This window comes from Pogoniulus pusillus, chromosome Z (genome assembly GCF_015220805.1).
Source record: "Pogoniulus pusillus isolate bPogPus1 chromosome Z, bPogPus1.pri, whole genome shotgun sequence".
NCBI lineage: Eukaryota > Metazoa > Chordata > Aves > Piciformes > Lybiidae > Pogoniulus > Pogoniulus pusillus.
Genome location: NC_087309.1, coordinates 73,252,993 through 73,267,293, shown reverse-complemented (window position 1 = coordinate 73,267,293; position 14,301 = coordinate 73,252,993). Strand labels below are relative to the sequence as shown.

Genomic DNA, 14,301 nt, shown 5'->3' with positions numbered 1-14,301 from the left:
AGACTTGTGGACCCTTCCTAATTTGGTGTGTTTTGGCCTGCTGCCAGAAACCTATTGGATGATATTGTGCCCACATCTGATAAATAGGGCAATTCAAGTAGATAATGTGCTCTTGCCACTCTCTCTGCTCCTCTCCCTGCCTGATGCCTGGGGCCAGTACCTTTGTTCACTCTACGTGACCCTTCATTCCACAACACTCTGCACCGATCCAGTGGATGATCAAACAAGGCATTCCCGATCAGCCGCAGCTCCAGCTAGACACATCAGCCCAATCATGTTTGTGGAATCTTCTCGGACAGCACGCTACAATTTGAATTGAGCTATTAGCTCCATGCGAAATCAACCACATGGCTTTTGCTATACATATTTTGGGACCACAGATACGAAGACTTCCAATTAGTGAGTATTTGAACTCTCTTGATTCAAGTTGCTAAGGAATTTTACTAACTTTATCAGCTGCACCTTATGCCGCAAGACTCTCTGACCAGAACATTTCTAAAACTGCTACCAAGTTGCTTAATTCGGCTGTAAATAGACATTCTGTAAAATAGTTTCACCAACCATATACAAAGGATTTGTGTGGGTTAGCTGTACATAAGTTTGGGGGAAATTCTCTTTAATAAATTATTTAATAAACTTCAAATTGGCCTCATATCTCACCCCAAACACAGACTCAAACCCCTCTATAACACATGGAAACCACTGATCTCATCTTGAACTTAGTGTAGCATCTCATGACCATAACGGGAGACAGATACATGAGAGGAACAAAAAAAGAGAAAGAAAAGAAAGAAATTTTTTTAAAAGTCATTAGTATTATTTCTGTGAACAATATATCTCTTCATAGGTTTCTAGATATAGGGACAATTAGCTTTACTCAGGTAGAGCCATTACTAGAAATAAAATCCTGGGTTGAAAGCTAATCATGTTTTGTGTCTTCTACCTAATAAAATTTTGTATCTCTCAGGATTTTCATATGACCAAAATTTATCACTTCTCATCACTCATTCTGAATTCCTGGAAATTCGTGCAAGAGCTAACAGAGTGACCTAAGTTCACCTGATAAATCCTTTGAGGAAAGAAGAGGGTGTTTTGGTTTAGCCAATTTAAAACTAGCTTGTATATTAAAGAGCACAGGGAGAAGTTTTAGACTTAACTGGCTTTATTACAGAAGTCACTTCAATGACTTCAAGTACTCTTAAGTGAACAGAATCAGGTCAACAGGAAATTGAATAGTATAGTAGCACACCCAATGATATCTAATGGGATAGAAGTTCAGTAATGACAATCTCATTTTTTTTTGGGCAATCTTTCAGTACTTTGCTGAAAACTTATGAAACAAACAAACCAAACAAAAACCCCACAAAGCAAAACCCACAACAAAACAATAAAAAACCTCAAAAAACCCAAACAAACCCCCAAACAACTAACCCCCCCAAACAAACAAAGCCATGAAACCAACCCCCACCAATTTCCCAAAAGAGCACCCCCAAAAAAAAACCCAACAAAACAAAAAAACCCCAAAGAAACTAAAAAAAAAACCAAAAACCAAAAACCAAAAACCCAAATGCCAAGACATTTCACTTTGAGTGTTATTATGACACTTTCCAGAATGGACTTGAAAGTGCTACATGAAAAAAATCATCTAAACTATATTTTTTCTAAGAATGGATGTTGACAAAGAAGAAAAATGGTAATATCCTTGGTGTCTCATGTCTCAGTATACATTTTCAACCTCCAGAACAAGTACCTTGAACACAAGCAACAATGAGGTGAGAAAGTATCTTTTGTGAGTCACTCATTTAGCCTGATGGTTAGCAAAAAAAAAAAAACCCCAAAACCCAACAAACCAACAATAGAACAAACAAACAACAACAACAAAAAAAAAACCCCACAAAAAAAAACCCCAACCCAAACAACAACAACAAAAAAACCCAGAAGTCATTCTGATTCAGAAATGATGCTACAAGGAAGAAACAACTTTTACTTTCATAAAGCATAAGAAAGCAGTATGTTCCTAAATATTTGGTCTTTGCATGGTCTGTAAATGGCAACTTAAAAAAGCAAGCAGAAAATTCAAACTAGTTTTTGAAAGTCAGAACTAGAAATTCTATATGTTTAGGCTTTTTCTGGGCTTTATTTTGTAAAATTACAAATATATTTGAAAACAAAGCGATATAAAGTTTGTGTCTGATTTTTTTCCCATTTGCAAGTCTACCACTATGGAAAAATGCTGTAATGACTCACAGGGCTCATTACAGAGCAAAGCATTGATCTTCATTTGCAGGCAATTAAGTATAAACCTCAGGAATTAGCTGGATTTGGTAATTAGGTGTTAAATTGAAAAACAAAGCGACATAGACTGGAGAAGAAGAATAGAAAAAAAAAAATCACAATGTCTTTTTCTGCAGGTGTCCTTCAAAACTATTTATCCTCCAGTCCTGTAGTTATTTGGCTTTGCCCTGACACATGTGCAGGACCTTCCACTTGACTTTTTGAACTTTATGTGTCCACTTCTCAAGCCTGCCAAAGGCCCTATGGATAACATTCCTTTCCTCAAGTGGCTCAGCTGCAACAATCTGCTTGTTGTTGTCTACAAAGTTACTGAGGGAGCACTCAGTAGCACTATGTAATTTATGAAGATATTAAATATTATTCATTCCAGTACAGACCCTTTAGGGACACCACTAGTTACTGCTTTCCACTGGGACAGAGAGCTGGATGCAACCATCCAGCCAATTCTTGACAGGATTCCAGGTAGAAGACATCACTTGTTTTTGTTCATTGATGCAGCCACTGCATTGTAGCAAGCCACTAGATCAGTCAGGCACAATTTGCCTTTGCTGAAGATACACTGGCTGTCTCTAATGATGTCTCTGCCTTCTATATACTTTGACAAAACTTTTAGGAGGATCCATTTCATGTCTTACCAGGCCGAGGTAAGGCAGTCTGGTCAGTAGTTCCCAGTCACTACAAACTTCATTTGACAGCCATGACTTTTGATCATATTTGATGGAGAGCTGATTTGCAACTATGTTAGCCAATTTCCTCATCACCCTGGGAAGTACGTTATTAGATGCCTGTCATGGAACGCAGCTTCACGGGAAATTCATCGGGAAAACACGTGAGGCTGACTTGTAAAGAACAAGTGATTCATTGCTAAAATGCGAAGATCCCCTTCCCGAAAACCGAGTTACCCATGTGAATTCTTTGATGAGGCTAGAGTAACATTTCAGAAAATGGTAAATAAAAGAGAGTCTATGATTTTCTTAAAGAGTTCTTTGAGTCTTTGAAGTTGTTCAATCTTGATTTTTAAGAGTTCATCAGTCTACTCACAGTCAGCAGCTTAGCAGGGTTTTGGAGCACCACTAGGGCGTTGTCCCTTTTCCCCGGCCAGGATCGGGCCAAGCAGGCCCTCAGCCTCTGAGGATCAGGCATCAGCAGTCTTACGCCAGGCTGAGGCCGAAACAGGCAAGCATGCTGGAGCAGGCTGATCGGTCGGAATGGGCCGCAGGCAGGTAGCTGGCTTGGTAGCTGGTAGGTTGGTGGCCCACAGGGTACAGTAGTGGCAGTGCACCCCGATCCAGGCAGACACATCATTTTTATAATGTTCAAAAGAGCTGTGCTCACCAGTTCTGACAATTTTTATGATATTTTTACAGATTGGTACAAAGTTATAATCAACCTATATAATTGGACAATTCTTACCCAAAACAACCTGTAGGACCACCCAAAGTTCGGCCCATCAGCAGGTGGTCAGTGTGCATGAGAACCAAAGTCGAAAGCTGGAAAAAAAGGCTGATGTTTACCATTTATCTTCCCTAGGGAGGAAACTTCTCATGGTACTAGAAGATTGTTTTGGTTTTACGATGCTTTTGGCTTACAATGTGAGACACTGTAACTTACATGATATGGGGACCTTTCAGGGGCTTTGCCACCCTCCATGACAATGCCACAAACTTGGATATGTTTGGGTTCCTCAGATGGAACCTGATCTTATAGTGAGAAAGTGTGCTAGTTTGAAGCAGGGTAGAATGTTTTGGTGAGAAAAACTAGATCAGAGGCTGCTAAAAGGAAAACAATAGTGATGTCAACTCTCCTCACAGTCTCGCTGAGATGTATGGGAACAAGAAGGGAAAACGTTAGATAACACTTTTGCCATTTTCTTTTCACTCTGCTTCTGGCTTCGGACTGAGCTGCATCTTTCTAACCTCACCTGCCACTCACCTTTGCTTCTTAACCTCTTGGCTGAACCTCTTTTCTTCCTTAGGACTGGGGCAAGGTTGCGAGGGGCAGGGTGAAGGTGAGGGGTGGTTGAGAGCCCCTTCTGGGGACTCAGATTTCTGGGAGGGGAGTTGTGTTTTCTGTATTACCTTTACCTTGTATATTTCTGTATATAACTGCATATACTGTAACTATCTGCTTGTATATTGTGCTAGCTGTAAATAAATAGCTTTATTTGTATTCCCAGAGCCGGCTGAGTCTAGTCTGGGTATTACTAAAGTGTGTGGGGGGGTGGGTAACACCTAAACCACCACATATTATGTTATTTTATTTGGCTTTCCCCAACGTGGGGCAAATTCATTTGAGTGACTGTTAACTAACTCTGGGAATCAGAATGAGGCTAATAAAGCAGCTATTGCACTTGGTGGGGGTTATTGCGTGGCCTATTTTCTGTTTTCTTGCATTCAGTTGGATCAAAGCCCAAGTTGTTTATTACTTTCTTAATGCAGCTTATACGAAGGCTAAAGCTAAAGTCACAACCATTTTCTGGTCCTGGGGTGATCTCATTCTTGGGTATGCTGGTTTTAATGTCACTGAAAATCTTACCAGTAACGTTACAGGAGTATTTGCCAATAATTTTACAAACAATCAAAACACTGCCTTATCTACAGCCCTGATGAGGGCGATTCAACCCCGAACTGAGATGCCAGACATTTGTTCAGGATTATATTCATGTAAAACTTTGATGCTTCTCTCATGTGTTATCCTGGCTCTTATAGTTTTGATTTTCATATTAATTCTGGCATTATGTGTGAAAAATTCGAATGCAATACCTGCAAAAACTAGGAAAGTCTCTGTGTCAAAACCAAACGGGACAGTGTCTCAAAAACAGTGAACCAGTGGAAATCAAAACAAAGGAACACAATCTTCTTCCCAGCCAAATTCAGGGACAGTGCTGCAACCTAATCAAAATAATGATAATTCAGGGGTACAACAAGGAACACCACCTTTGTCACAACAGGGAGCTACTATTATACCTCCCTCCCCAGATTCTGGGAAAATGGGCAATGTTCCTGGCAGGAATGACAACAAAGATGATAACAAACAAGGATTGGCAGGCATCCCAGGAGCACAGGTAAATAATGCAACTAATAACACTAGTAACAATAGCCCAGCCAGTGCGAACCCCCAGCCAATAGACCAGAAACCTGTTAGATGTAAGGCAGATCTGAACTCACAGACCCCAAGTCAGACCCCCAATGAGTCAAACCCTCCAGCAGACACATCCAAGTTTGTTGCTGTGCTGGCCTTTTTGGCACCTGCTAAGGCGAAGACTGAGACAGAGTTTTTGACAAAGTGTGACTCAAAGGAGGATATAAGAGAGGGGACCTCTGGTGAGCAAGAGGAGGAAGAGGAGGCATTTAATGTTCCAGACTTGGCAAACATGCACAGATCTCAGTACATGAATGAGAAGAGTGTTGTGAGGTTGGCTGCCAAGAGAGAGAATGGTTCCAATGAGTTTAAGAGTGCTATGAGGAAGGTTCTGTTTCTAGGCCAGGGACAACCAGATCAACAAGAGGAAGAGGAGGAGGATGACATCCAGGACTCCAAAGAGGTCAGGGAAAATAGGAAGGAATACTCAAGGGAATCAGGCGAACCAATCCTAAGCTGGCTAGTGAGATGCCATAGCATTGGTGCTAATGCCCTGCATGTATGAGACAAGTCTGCCAAGCAGCTGGGACCACTCACCAAAGAGAGTGGAGTGGACAAATACCTAGCAAGTCCTCTTGGTAGGGTTAGCTTGTGGACACACCTTCTGTTGGCTGTGGCTAGGAGATATCCTTCCCGGGATGATTTGCCATGGGCTGCCAAGAAGTGGAACACCACTGAGCAGGGAATTAAGCTTCTGAAGGAGTTTGCTGTGAAGGAAGTGCTTTATGGAAATCATGGCACACATGAGACTGATGACATTCCTCTTGGAACAGGTCTCCTGAAGAAGTTGATTAAGCTTGCTCCTTCATCCTATGCTAACATCTTGGCCAGCAAGTTTCTATCAAGGAGTGATAGTGGAAGGTCTTTCACTGTTGGTGAATTTACTGACCAGCTCAGGCAGGTAGAGGACAGATTGTCACATTCTGGCCTAGTCTCTGCCATAAAAACTCTGGGTTCAGAGATGAAAGAGATAAGGAATGACATTAAAGACAGCATGAAAGAACTGAAGAAGGAAATCGAAACCTCCATTTCCAATCTGGTAAAAGATACCACTCCTGCATCATCTGAATGGGTGAAGTTTCTGCTATCAGGAACAGATGCCCACCTCCTGCAAGGCAATTCCAGCCCAGCAGGACACAAATTCCACCCAGACATCAGCAATCACATGCGTCACTGTGGATACTTCTGCATGACACATACGGGGAGAACATGAACAAGTGGGATGGTCAACCTACTTTAGCTCTTTCAAAGAGAGTCAGGGAACTGCAGAGTGGCAGAAACAGAGGCAGCAATGCCAGGAAAGTAGCTGTCACTTCTTCAGCTCCCCAGAGCAACTGCAATTATTCTAACAATTGCAATTTCTCTCACAACAACACCAATCACTGTGTACACCCTACATGCCATGTTCAGCATTAGGGGTGTCCTGCCTCCAGCCAGCAGGAGGAAAGGGATAGTGGAGAGAACCGAATCTATTGGAATGTATTCATTAGGTGGCCTGGCAGTTCAAAAGTTTGGAAATACAGGGCTTTAGTTGACACAGGTGCTCAGTGTACTTTGTTGCCATCCAATTGCAAAGGGACAGAGTCCATATCTATTTTTGGAATCACTGGTGGATCTCAAGAGTTAACCAAGTTGCAGGCTGAAATTAGTTTAATTGGTAAAAAGTGTGTGATAGTTTGAAGCAAGCTGGGATGTTTTGGTAAAAGAACCAGATAATGGTCAGTGAAATGAAAAACAATTGTGTCTCTTCACTCACAGTCATGGTGAGAACTCTGGGAAGAAGAAGTAAACATTCTCCATATTGGTTTTTGATTCTGCCTTTGCCTTCAGACCTAGTCATATCTCATTAACCTAGCTCCTACTAGCCTTGCTCCCTAACCTCTTGGCTGCACCTCTCTTCTTCCTGAAAACTGGGGTAAGGTTGAGAGGGCCGGGGGGAGGTGTTGGGGTGGTTTGAGAGCCCCTCCTGGGGACTCAGGTTTCTGGGAGGGGAGCTGTGCTTTTGTATTGGTTATCCTTTTTATATTTCTGTATATAACTGTTTATATTGTAAATAGCTGCTTGTATATTTGCTGCTGTAAAATAAATAGCTTCATTTATATTCCCAGAGGCCATCTGAGTTAGCTGGGGCAATTCCAAAAGTGGGGGGGGGGGGGGGGGCGGGTAAGAGCCCAAACCATCATATTTTTAATTGGCTTTCCCAACGTGGGTCTAGATTTACTTGAGTGACTGTTCATTGGCTCTGGGAATTAAAATGGAGCTAATAAGGCAGCTATTGTACTTGTGTGGGGTGTTACTAGGGTCTGATTGTGTTTTCTTGGCATTTAATTGGATAAAAGCTCAAATTGTTGCTTATTTTATTGATTTAGCTTATAAGAAGGCTAAAGCCAAAGTTTCAAGCATGTTCTGGATCTGGGATGATTTTATCCTTGGTTATGCTGGTTTTAATGTCTCTGAGAATATTACAAGTAATATTACAGGAGCACTTGTCAATAATCATATTATCATAGTATCATCAGGGTTGGAAGAGACCTCACAGATCATCAAGTCCAACCCTTTACCACAGAGCTCAACGCTAGACCATGGCACCAAGTGCCACGTCCAACCTTGCCTTAAAGTGCCCCAGGGACGGCGACTCCACCACCTCCCCGGGCAGCCCATTCCAGTGTCCAGTGACTCTCTCAGTGAAGAACTTCCTCCTCACCTCAAGCCTAAATCTCCCCTGGCACAGCCTAAGGCTGTGTCCTCTTGTTCTGGAGCTGGCCACCTGAGAGAAGAGAGCAACCTCCTCCTGTCCACAACCACCCCTCAGGTAGTTGTAGACAGCAATAAGGTCACCCCTGAGCCTCCTCTTCTACAGGCTAAACAATCCCAGCTCCCTCAGCCTCTCCTCATAGGGCTTGTGCTCAAGGCCTCTCACCAGCCTTGTCGCCCTTCTCTGGACATGCTCAAGCATCTCAACGTCCCTTTTAAACTGGGGGGCCCAGAACTGAACACAATACTCAAGGTGTGGTCTAACCAGTGCAGAGTACAGGGGCAGAATGACCTCCCTGCTCCTGCTGACCACACCATTCCTGATGCAGGCCAGGATGCCACTGGCTCTCTTGGCCACCTGGGCACACTGCTGGCTCATGTTCAGGTGGGTATCAATCAGCACCCCCAGATCCCTCTCTGTCTGGCTGCTCTCCAGCCACTCCGACCCCAGCCTGTATCTCTGCATGGGGTTGTTGTAGCCAAAGTGCAGCACCTGGCACTTGGAGCTATTTAACCCCATGCCATTGGACTCTGCCCATCTGTCCAGGCGGTCAAGGTCCTGCTGCAGAGCCCTTCTGCCTTCCAACTCAGTCACATCTGCCCCCAGCTTGGTGCCATCTGCAAACTTGCTGGTGACTGACTCCATGCCTTCATCCAGATCATCAATGAAGATGTTAAAGAGGATGGGGCCTAGCACACATCCCTGAGGGACACCACTAGTGACTGGCCGCCAGCTGGATGTGGCGCCATTCACCACCACTCTCTGGGTCCAGCCCTCCAGCCAGTTCCTAACCCAGCACAGAGTGTTGCCATCCAAGCCATGGGCTGACAGCTTAGCCAGCAGTTTGCTGTGGGGGACAGTGTCAAAGGCCTTCCTGAAGTCCAGATAGACCACATCCACAGGCCTCCCCACATCCACCAAGCGGGTCACCTGATCATAGAAGGAGATCAGGTTAGAAAGGCAGGATCTGCCCTTCCTAAACCCATGCTGGCTGGACCTGAGCCCTTTGCCATCCCTTAGGTGCGCTATTATCACCCCCAAGATAACCTGTTCCATCAGTTTCCCTGGCACTGAGGTCAGGCTGACGGGTCTATAGTTCCCAGGTTCCTCCATCTGACCCTTCTTGTGGATGGGGACCACATTGGCCAGTTTCCAGTCTCCTGGGACCTCTCCGGTGAGCCAGGACTGCTGAAAAATGATGGAGAGCGGCTTGGCCAGCTCAGCTGCCAGCTCTCTCAGCACCCTGGGATGGATCCCATCTGGCCCCATGGACTTGTGGGTGTCCAGATGGCTCAGCAAGTCCTGAACTAGTTCTTCATGAATTTCCAGGGGAACACACTTCTCCCTGACCAAATCCCCCAGTTCAAGAGGCCATTCTTCTTCTCCTCCTTCCTTACTGTTGAAAACTGAGGCGAAGAAGGCATTCAGGACCTCAGCCTTTTCTACATCATCAGTTATAGTATTCCCCTCCTGGTCCAGTAAGGAGTGAAGGCTCTTCTTGCCCTTCCTTTTTGCGTTGATAAATTTATAAAAGTGCTTTTTGTTATCTTTCACAGAAGTGGCCAGCCTAAGTTCTAGCTGGGCCTTAGCCTCTCTAATTTTTCTCCTGCATAATCTGGCTACCTCCTGTGAGAGTCTGATCCTCTCTCTTGTTAATCAACAAAGATAAAGATTGCATCGTCCCTCCTTAATCAACGAAGATTGCATCATCTCTCCTTAATCTTGTTACTTCTGGGACTCAGACTCGGTGCTTGGCCCAAAAGCTCAGAGATGCAAATCAACAGACAATACCTTTGAAACTCCTAGACCTCACCCTGGCTGGACTGCCCAGGAAGCCTCCATCTTATCTCAGCTGCCCCCAAGGGCTGTGTATGCAGGGTGTGGACAGGTGTAGCCGAGAGAGGGCGGAGGCCCTCCCCCCGGTGACGCCAGACCCCTGCGAATGTGTGAGAATGCACAGGAAGATGCCCTGGGGGGGCTGCAGCTGGACACTGAGCAGAAAACTGTATAAAAAGGCAGGAGAAAGGCCTGCCAAAGTGTGGCATCCCCACCAGACCAAGGGTGGTATCCCCACCAGTGGTATTCCCACCGCACCACCAGTGGCATTCCCAGCGGACCACCATTCCCACCGGACCAAGAGTGGCACCTCCATCGGACCACCAGCGACATCTCCACCGGACCACTGAGGGCAGACCACCCGACCACGAGAACTGCACACCGCCTGAAGAACCTCTGACAAACTCTGCAGATCATCCCTGGGCCACGCACCCGTTTCTCTCTCACTCCTTCATCTGCGACTGAGGGTAATATGCTCACAGCCTTTTCCCCTTCCCTGCTCCTTCTTTTCTTCTCCATCGATCTCTTTATCTTTCTCTCTCCCCCTTCTCCCCTCTCTCCCTCCGTTTTGCCCAACCTTATCCTTTAATAAACAGTTTCATGGTGATATATGGTCTCGTTTGCACCTTAATTTCACAACACGGAATCCATAAGAACTGGTCTAGCTCCTCTGGACAGAGATACTGTTAATCTCTGCTCCTCCGGACCTTGACATTTTTTGGCGTCACGGACAGGATTCTGTGTAGTGAAAGTATCATCAGGAAACTGTTGCATTTCTGAGAACCCCAAAGTGTGCACGAGTGTGTCTGAGATGTACTCTGAGAGCAAAGTGAATGCTTGTGGAGCAGAGTGTGGGGATTTTTCAAATTTCTAAATGTGTCTGCGTTCCCGGGAAAGAATATTTTAGGGTACAAGTGTTGATTTTATAGTGCGACCTTCCCGAGAATTCTTAGTACCCTGCGGTAAATAGGAAATATTGTGTAAAGTGTGTCCTCTTGTGGAGAGCTACCTCCACAAGAAGTCTAGTAAAATTGAGAATATTGAGAAAGTGTGTCCCCTTGGGGAAAGGTTCACAAGAAGTCTAGGAAACTTGTGAATATTGTGTAAAGTGTGTCCTGGGGGAAAGAATTTACCCCGAGAAGTCTCTCTGTTGGTAAAGTGTGTCCTTGTTGGGAATCACGTTCGGTGGAGCGCTATGGGAAGATGACTCTTTGTTCACCAATATGGTTAGATGGTCAAATCCACTTTATTTCCGTGATACAGTGACTTATACGCATTCTAGCAAGAGGCGTGCTCAGCTTAAGATTGGTTACAGTCAGAGGGTCCAGGGTTACATGTAAGGTGTGCATAGGTTAACTTATCACAACATTCTAAGGGTCAGCCTCCCAGACCACCCACTCCAGCCCCGTTGGTTATCTAGTCTCTGCCCACTGCAGCTGTGTGTAGGGTGCTCAGTTGTTTACATCTCGATTTCCTAGCCTCGCTGGGAACCAAGGACGTTCTCAGCGCCAGTTACCCATGTTTATGACTTTATGTCCTCGACTGGTGAGAAGTTCTTCCACATGTCCTCTCGAGGAGACTGTGGCTGTCCTCTCCGAGAAGCTAGATCTCTGCGTTCCAGGGAAAGAATATTTTAAGGTACAAGTGTTGATTTTAGTGTGGCCTTCCCGAGAATTCTTAGTACCCTGCGGTAAATAGGATTGTGTAAAGTGTGTCCTGGGGGAAAGAATTTCCCCCGAGAAGTCTAGTGAACCCAAACGGAACAGTTTCTCTGTTGGTAAAGTGTGTCCTCTCGGGGTGACTGTGGCTGTCCTCTCCGAGAAGCTAGATCTTGGTGTGATCTCCCTGGAGGAATTTATTGTGTGTGTGAGCTCTCTTTGAGCGGTTTTTGTAGGGAAGGTTTTGAGGTATAAGGTCTTTGTGTTGTTGTGACCTCCCCGTGGAGCTCTTACCTTAAAGGCCATGGCCACGGTGGAGAGGCTTTTCTGTTTGTTGGAAGCTCACGGTGCCCGCCAGTCCGTGGAAGGGCTGGATTGGGCCCGTGAGAACTGGAGTAACTGTCAGAGTGTGGCGGACGGGATTGTGGCCCTGCAGAAGGAGGCACGGGCCAAGTCGGGAAAGGGCAAAGCCTTCATCTGTGCTGTTTTGGGTGCGTGTTTGGCCGCTTCAATAGATGAAAAGCAAAGCCAAAACGGACGAGAGAATAAAATCATTTCCTCCTTGCAGGATCTGGTAGATTCCCTGCAAGGGCATATTGTAACTTTAAAAGATGAAGTGGCAGATCTTAAGGATAGATTAAAAACAGAACAGAAGTGGCAAAAGTGGTTTTTGAAGGAGGAAGAGTTAAAGCAGACAGAGCCTGCCTGCATATACCCCCAGGCAGAACTGGCAGCAGCAGAGGAAGCTGCTGCTCACATGCGTCCTCTCATTAAAACTGAGATGCTGTATGAGGATGAGGATGGCACCCCTGCCATCACAACCAAAGAGATACCCTTTTCTTCCACTGAGCTGGCCAAACTGCGTAAAGAGTTCACACGTTCGGCTGGAGAGTCTGAGGTGGAATATGTATGGCGTGTGTCTAAAACCGGAGGTGATCAAATTAGATTGACAGAAGCTGAAGCTACGGGCTATTGGGGTGCTAATGTGTTCCTAACTATGGGAAATAGGAGTGGTCCCTGGAGCCTTACTCAGCGAGCAGCTTTCTGGGCTGGGGGCTTTGATTCAAAGGAGAGAGGAGAGCCTCTAGTTCTGAGGGGAGGCATGAATCAGATGATGGAAAATGTGCAGAAGGCAGCTTGTTTGCAAATGGTCTATGATCGAGAACTGAAACATTATTTTGAATCGCCCCTTTCTCTCTTGGTGGACCCAAAGCGAATGACTCCTTTGGTCAGGGGACTTCCTGACTCCCTTAAGATGAAAGGCATCCAGCTTCAAAAGGAGATAGCTGACACCCCACTTACCTCCCGAATACAAGCTGCTCTGAGGGAGAACTTAACACCCGGGAGGAACCAGCCTGATTGCAGACAATGGATGTGGGAAGAGGTGGCCAGAGAGCTATTGGACTATGCCAGGCAGTATGGGGTGCCTGAGGAAGTTCATAAGCCTGAGCCTAGAGGCTTGAGGCATGTGAAAATTAATCACCCACTGCCAAGTGCAGACCCCCGGAGCCAGATGCTTCGAATCCCCAAACGACACTCGACTGGGGGAAGAGAGCACCTGAACACTAGACAGTATTGGTGGGGGCTTGGCCGAAAGAAAGGTATCCCAAAAGAAGTGATTGATGGGTTATCTTCAGTGCAGTTGGAAATCGTTGTAAAAAACTGGCCAGAGTCTAGCCAGAAACTCGAACCCACTGCACCCCCCTTGATAGACTTATCTGATGTGGGGAAAGGCGTGCCCCCTTCTCAGCCTCAGAGGAGCTGAGAGCTTCACCCCTCTGTGGTGAGTGGGGGAGGTGAAGCCTAGAGATCTGTGAGCTCACCAATCAATTGCAAATTGTACAGGGTTTGGGAGGTGGATTTGGCTTCAAGCTGAAACAATCAAAGGCACTTACCAGCCCATTTCAAAGCAATTAGCTTCACCTGGGCAGGCTCAGGGAGCCTCTCTCTGGGTGGGGGTGCTTTGCCCTGATACCTTATCAGTATCTGAGGGAGTTGACTAAAGATTCCTTCAGATATTGTCAGAAGGATTTGTTTTGTTGCCATACTAATGACTTCTCAAGTTTTGCAGGCTACAAGTTCTCCCCGCAGCATCACTACAACAGAGGACTGCCGACTGCCCTTTCCTCACAGTCTGGCAGTGTCACCAGATACACGGGGAAGCTTTACCTAAGCTTCAATGGACTCCCACCTGAAGGACTGACGGGGTGGGGGGGTTATGGAACTAATGTATTCTGTTCTGTTCTGTTAAATGATTCAGCATTGTTCTTTTGCCTGATACACGGGGAAGCTTTACCTAAGCTTCAATGGACTCCCAACTGAAGGACTGACGGGGTGGGGGGATATGGAATTAATGTATTCTGTCCTGGTTTGTTAAGCAATTCAGCATTGTTCTTTTGTCTAAAATATGTCTTTGGTGTATTGTCTTTGTAAGAAATCATTTGGGTGCTTGGTATTTTAGTATGAAGAGTCGTGCACATCCTGAGGGGAGATGGAACAATGTCCTTTTCCCAAACACATTGGCAGGGACAAATTCTATAAAAAGGTTACCACCTAATTGGACTGATTCACCCACTGCTTTTCTTACTCCCAGGTGGAGAAGGAAAGGGTCTGGGA

The 14,301-nt window shown here is 45.5% G+C and overlaps 1 protein-coding gene across 1 annotated transcript; it reads left to right on the top strand.

Annotated features, from left to right (window-relative positions):
* The first annotated feature begins 5,284 nt into the window (after positions 1 to 5,284).
* Positions 5,285 to 13,536, top strand: LOC135192960 (uncharacterized). Its single transcript, XM_064176345.1, has 3 exons — positions 5,285 to 5,876; positions 7,806 to 7,904; positions 11,973 to 13,536. The coding sequence occupies exons 1-3, from the start codon at positions 5,285 to 5,287 to the stop codon at positions 13,448 to 13,450; spliced, it is 2,169 nt and encodes a 722-aa protein (XP_064032415.1). The 3' UTR covers positions 13,451 to 13,536.
* Positions 13,537 to 14,301: the final 765 nt, after the last annotated feature.

What these genes read in the sequence shown, in the direction of transcription:
- LOC135192960 (XM_064176345.1), top strand. Translation starts at nt 5,285, where the DNA reads ATGGGCAATGTTCCTGGCAGGAATGACAACAAAGATGATAACAAACAA. An exon ending in GGAATACTCAAGGGAATCAG is followed by an intron (nt 5,877 to 7,805) that starts GCGAACCAATCC and finishes TTATTGATTTAG; the next exon opens with CTTATAAGAAGGCTAAAGCC. An exon ending in TGTCTCTGAGAATATTACAA is followed by an intron (nt 7,905 to 11,972) that starts GTAATATTACAG and finishes CTCCCCGTGGAG; the next exon opens with CTCTTACCTTAAAGGCCATG.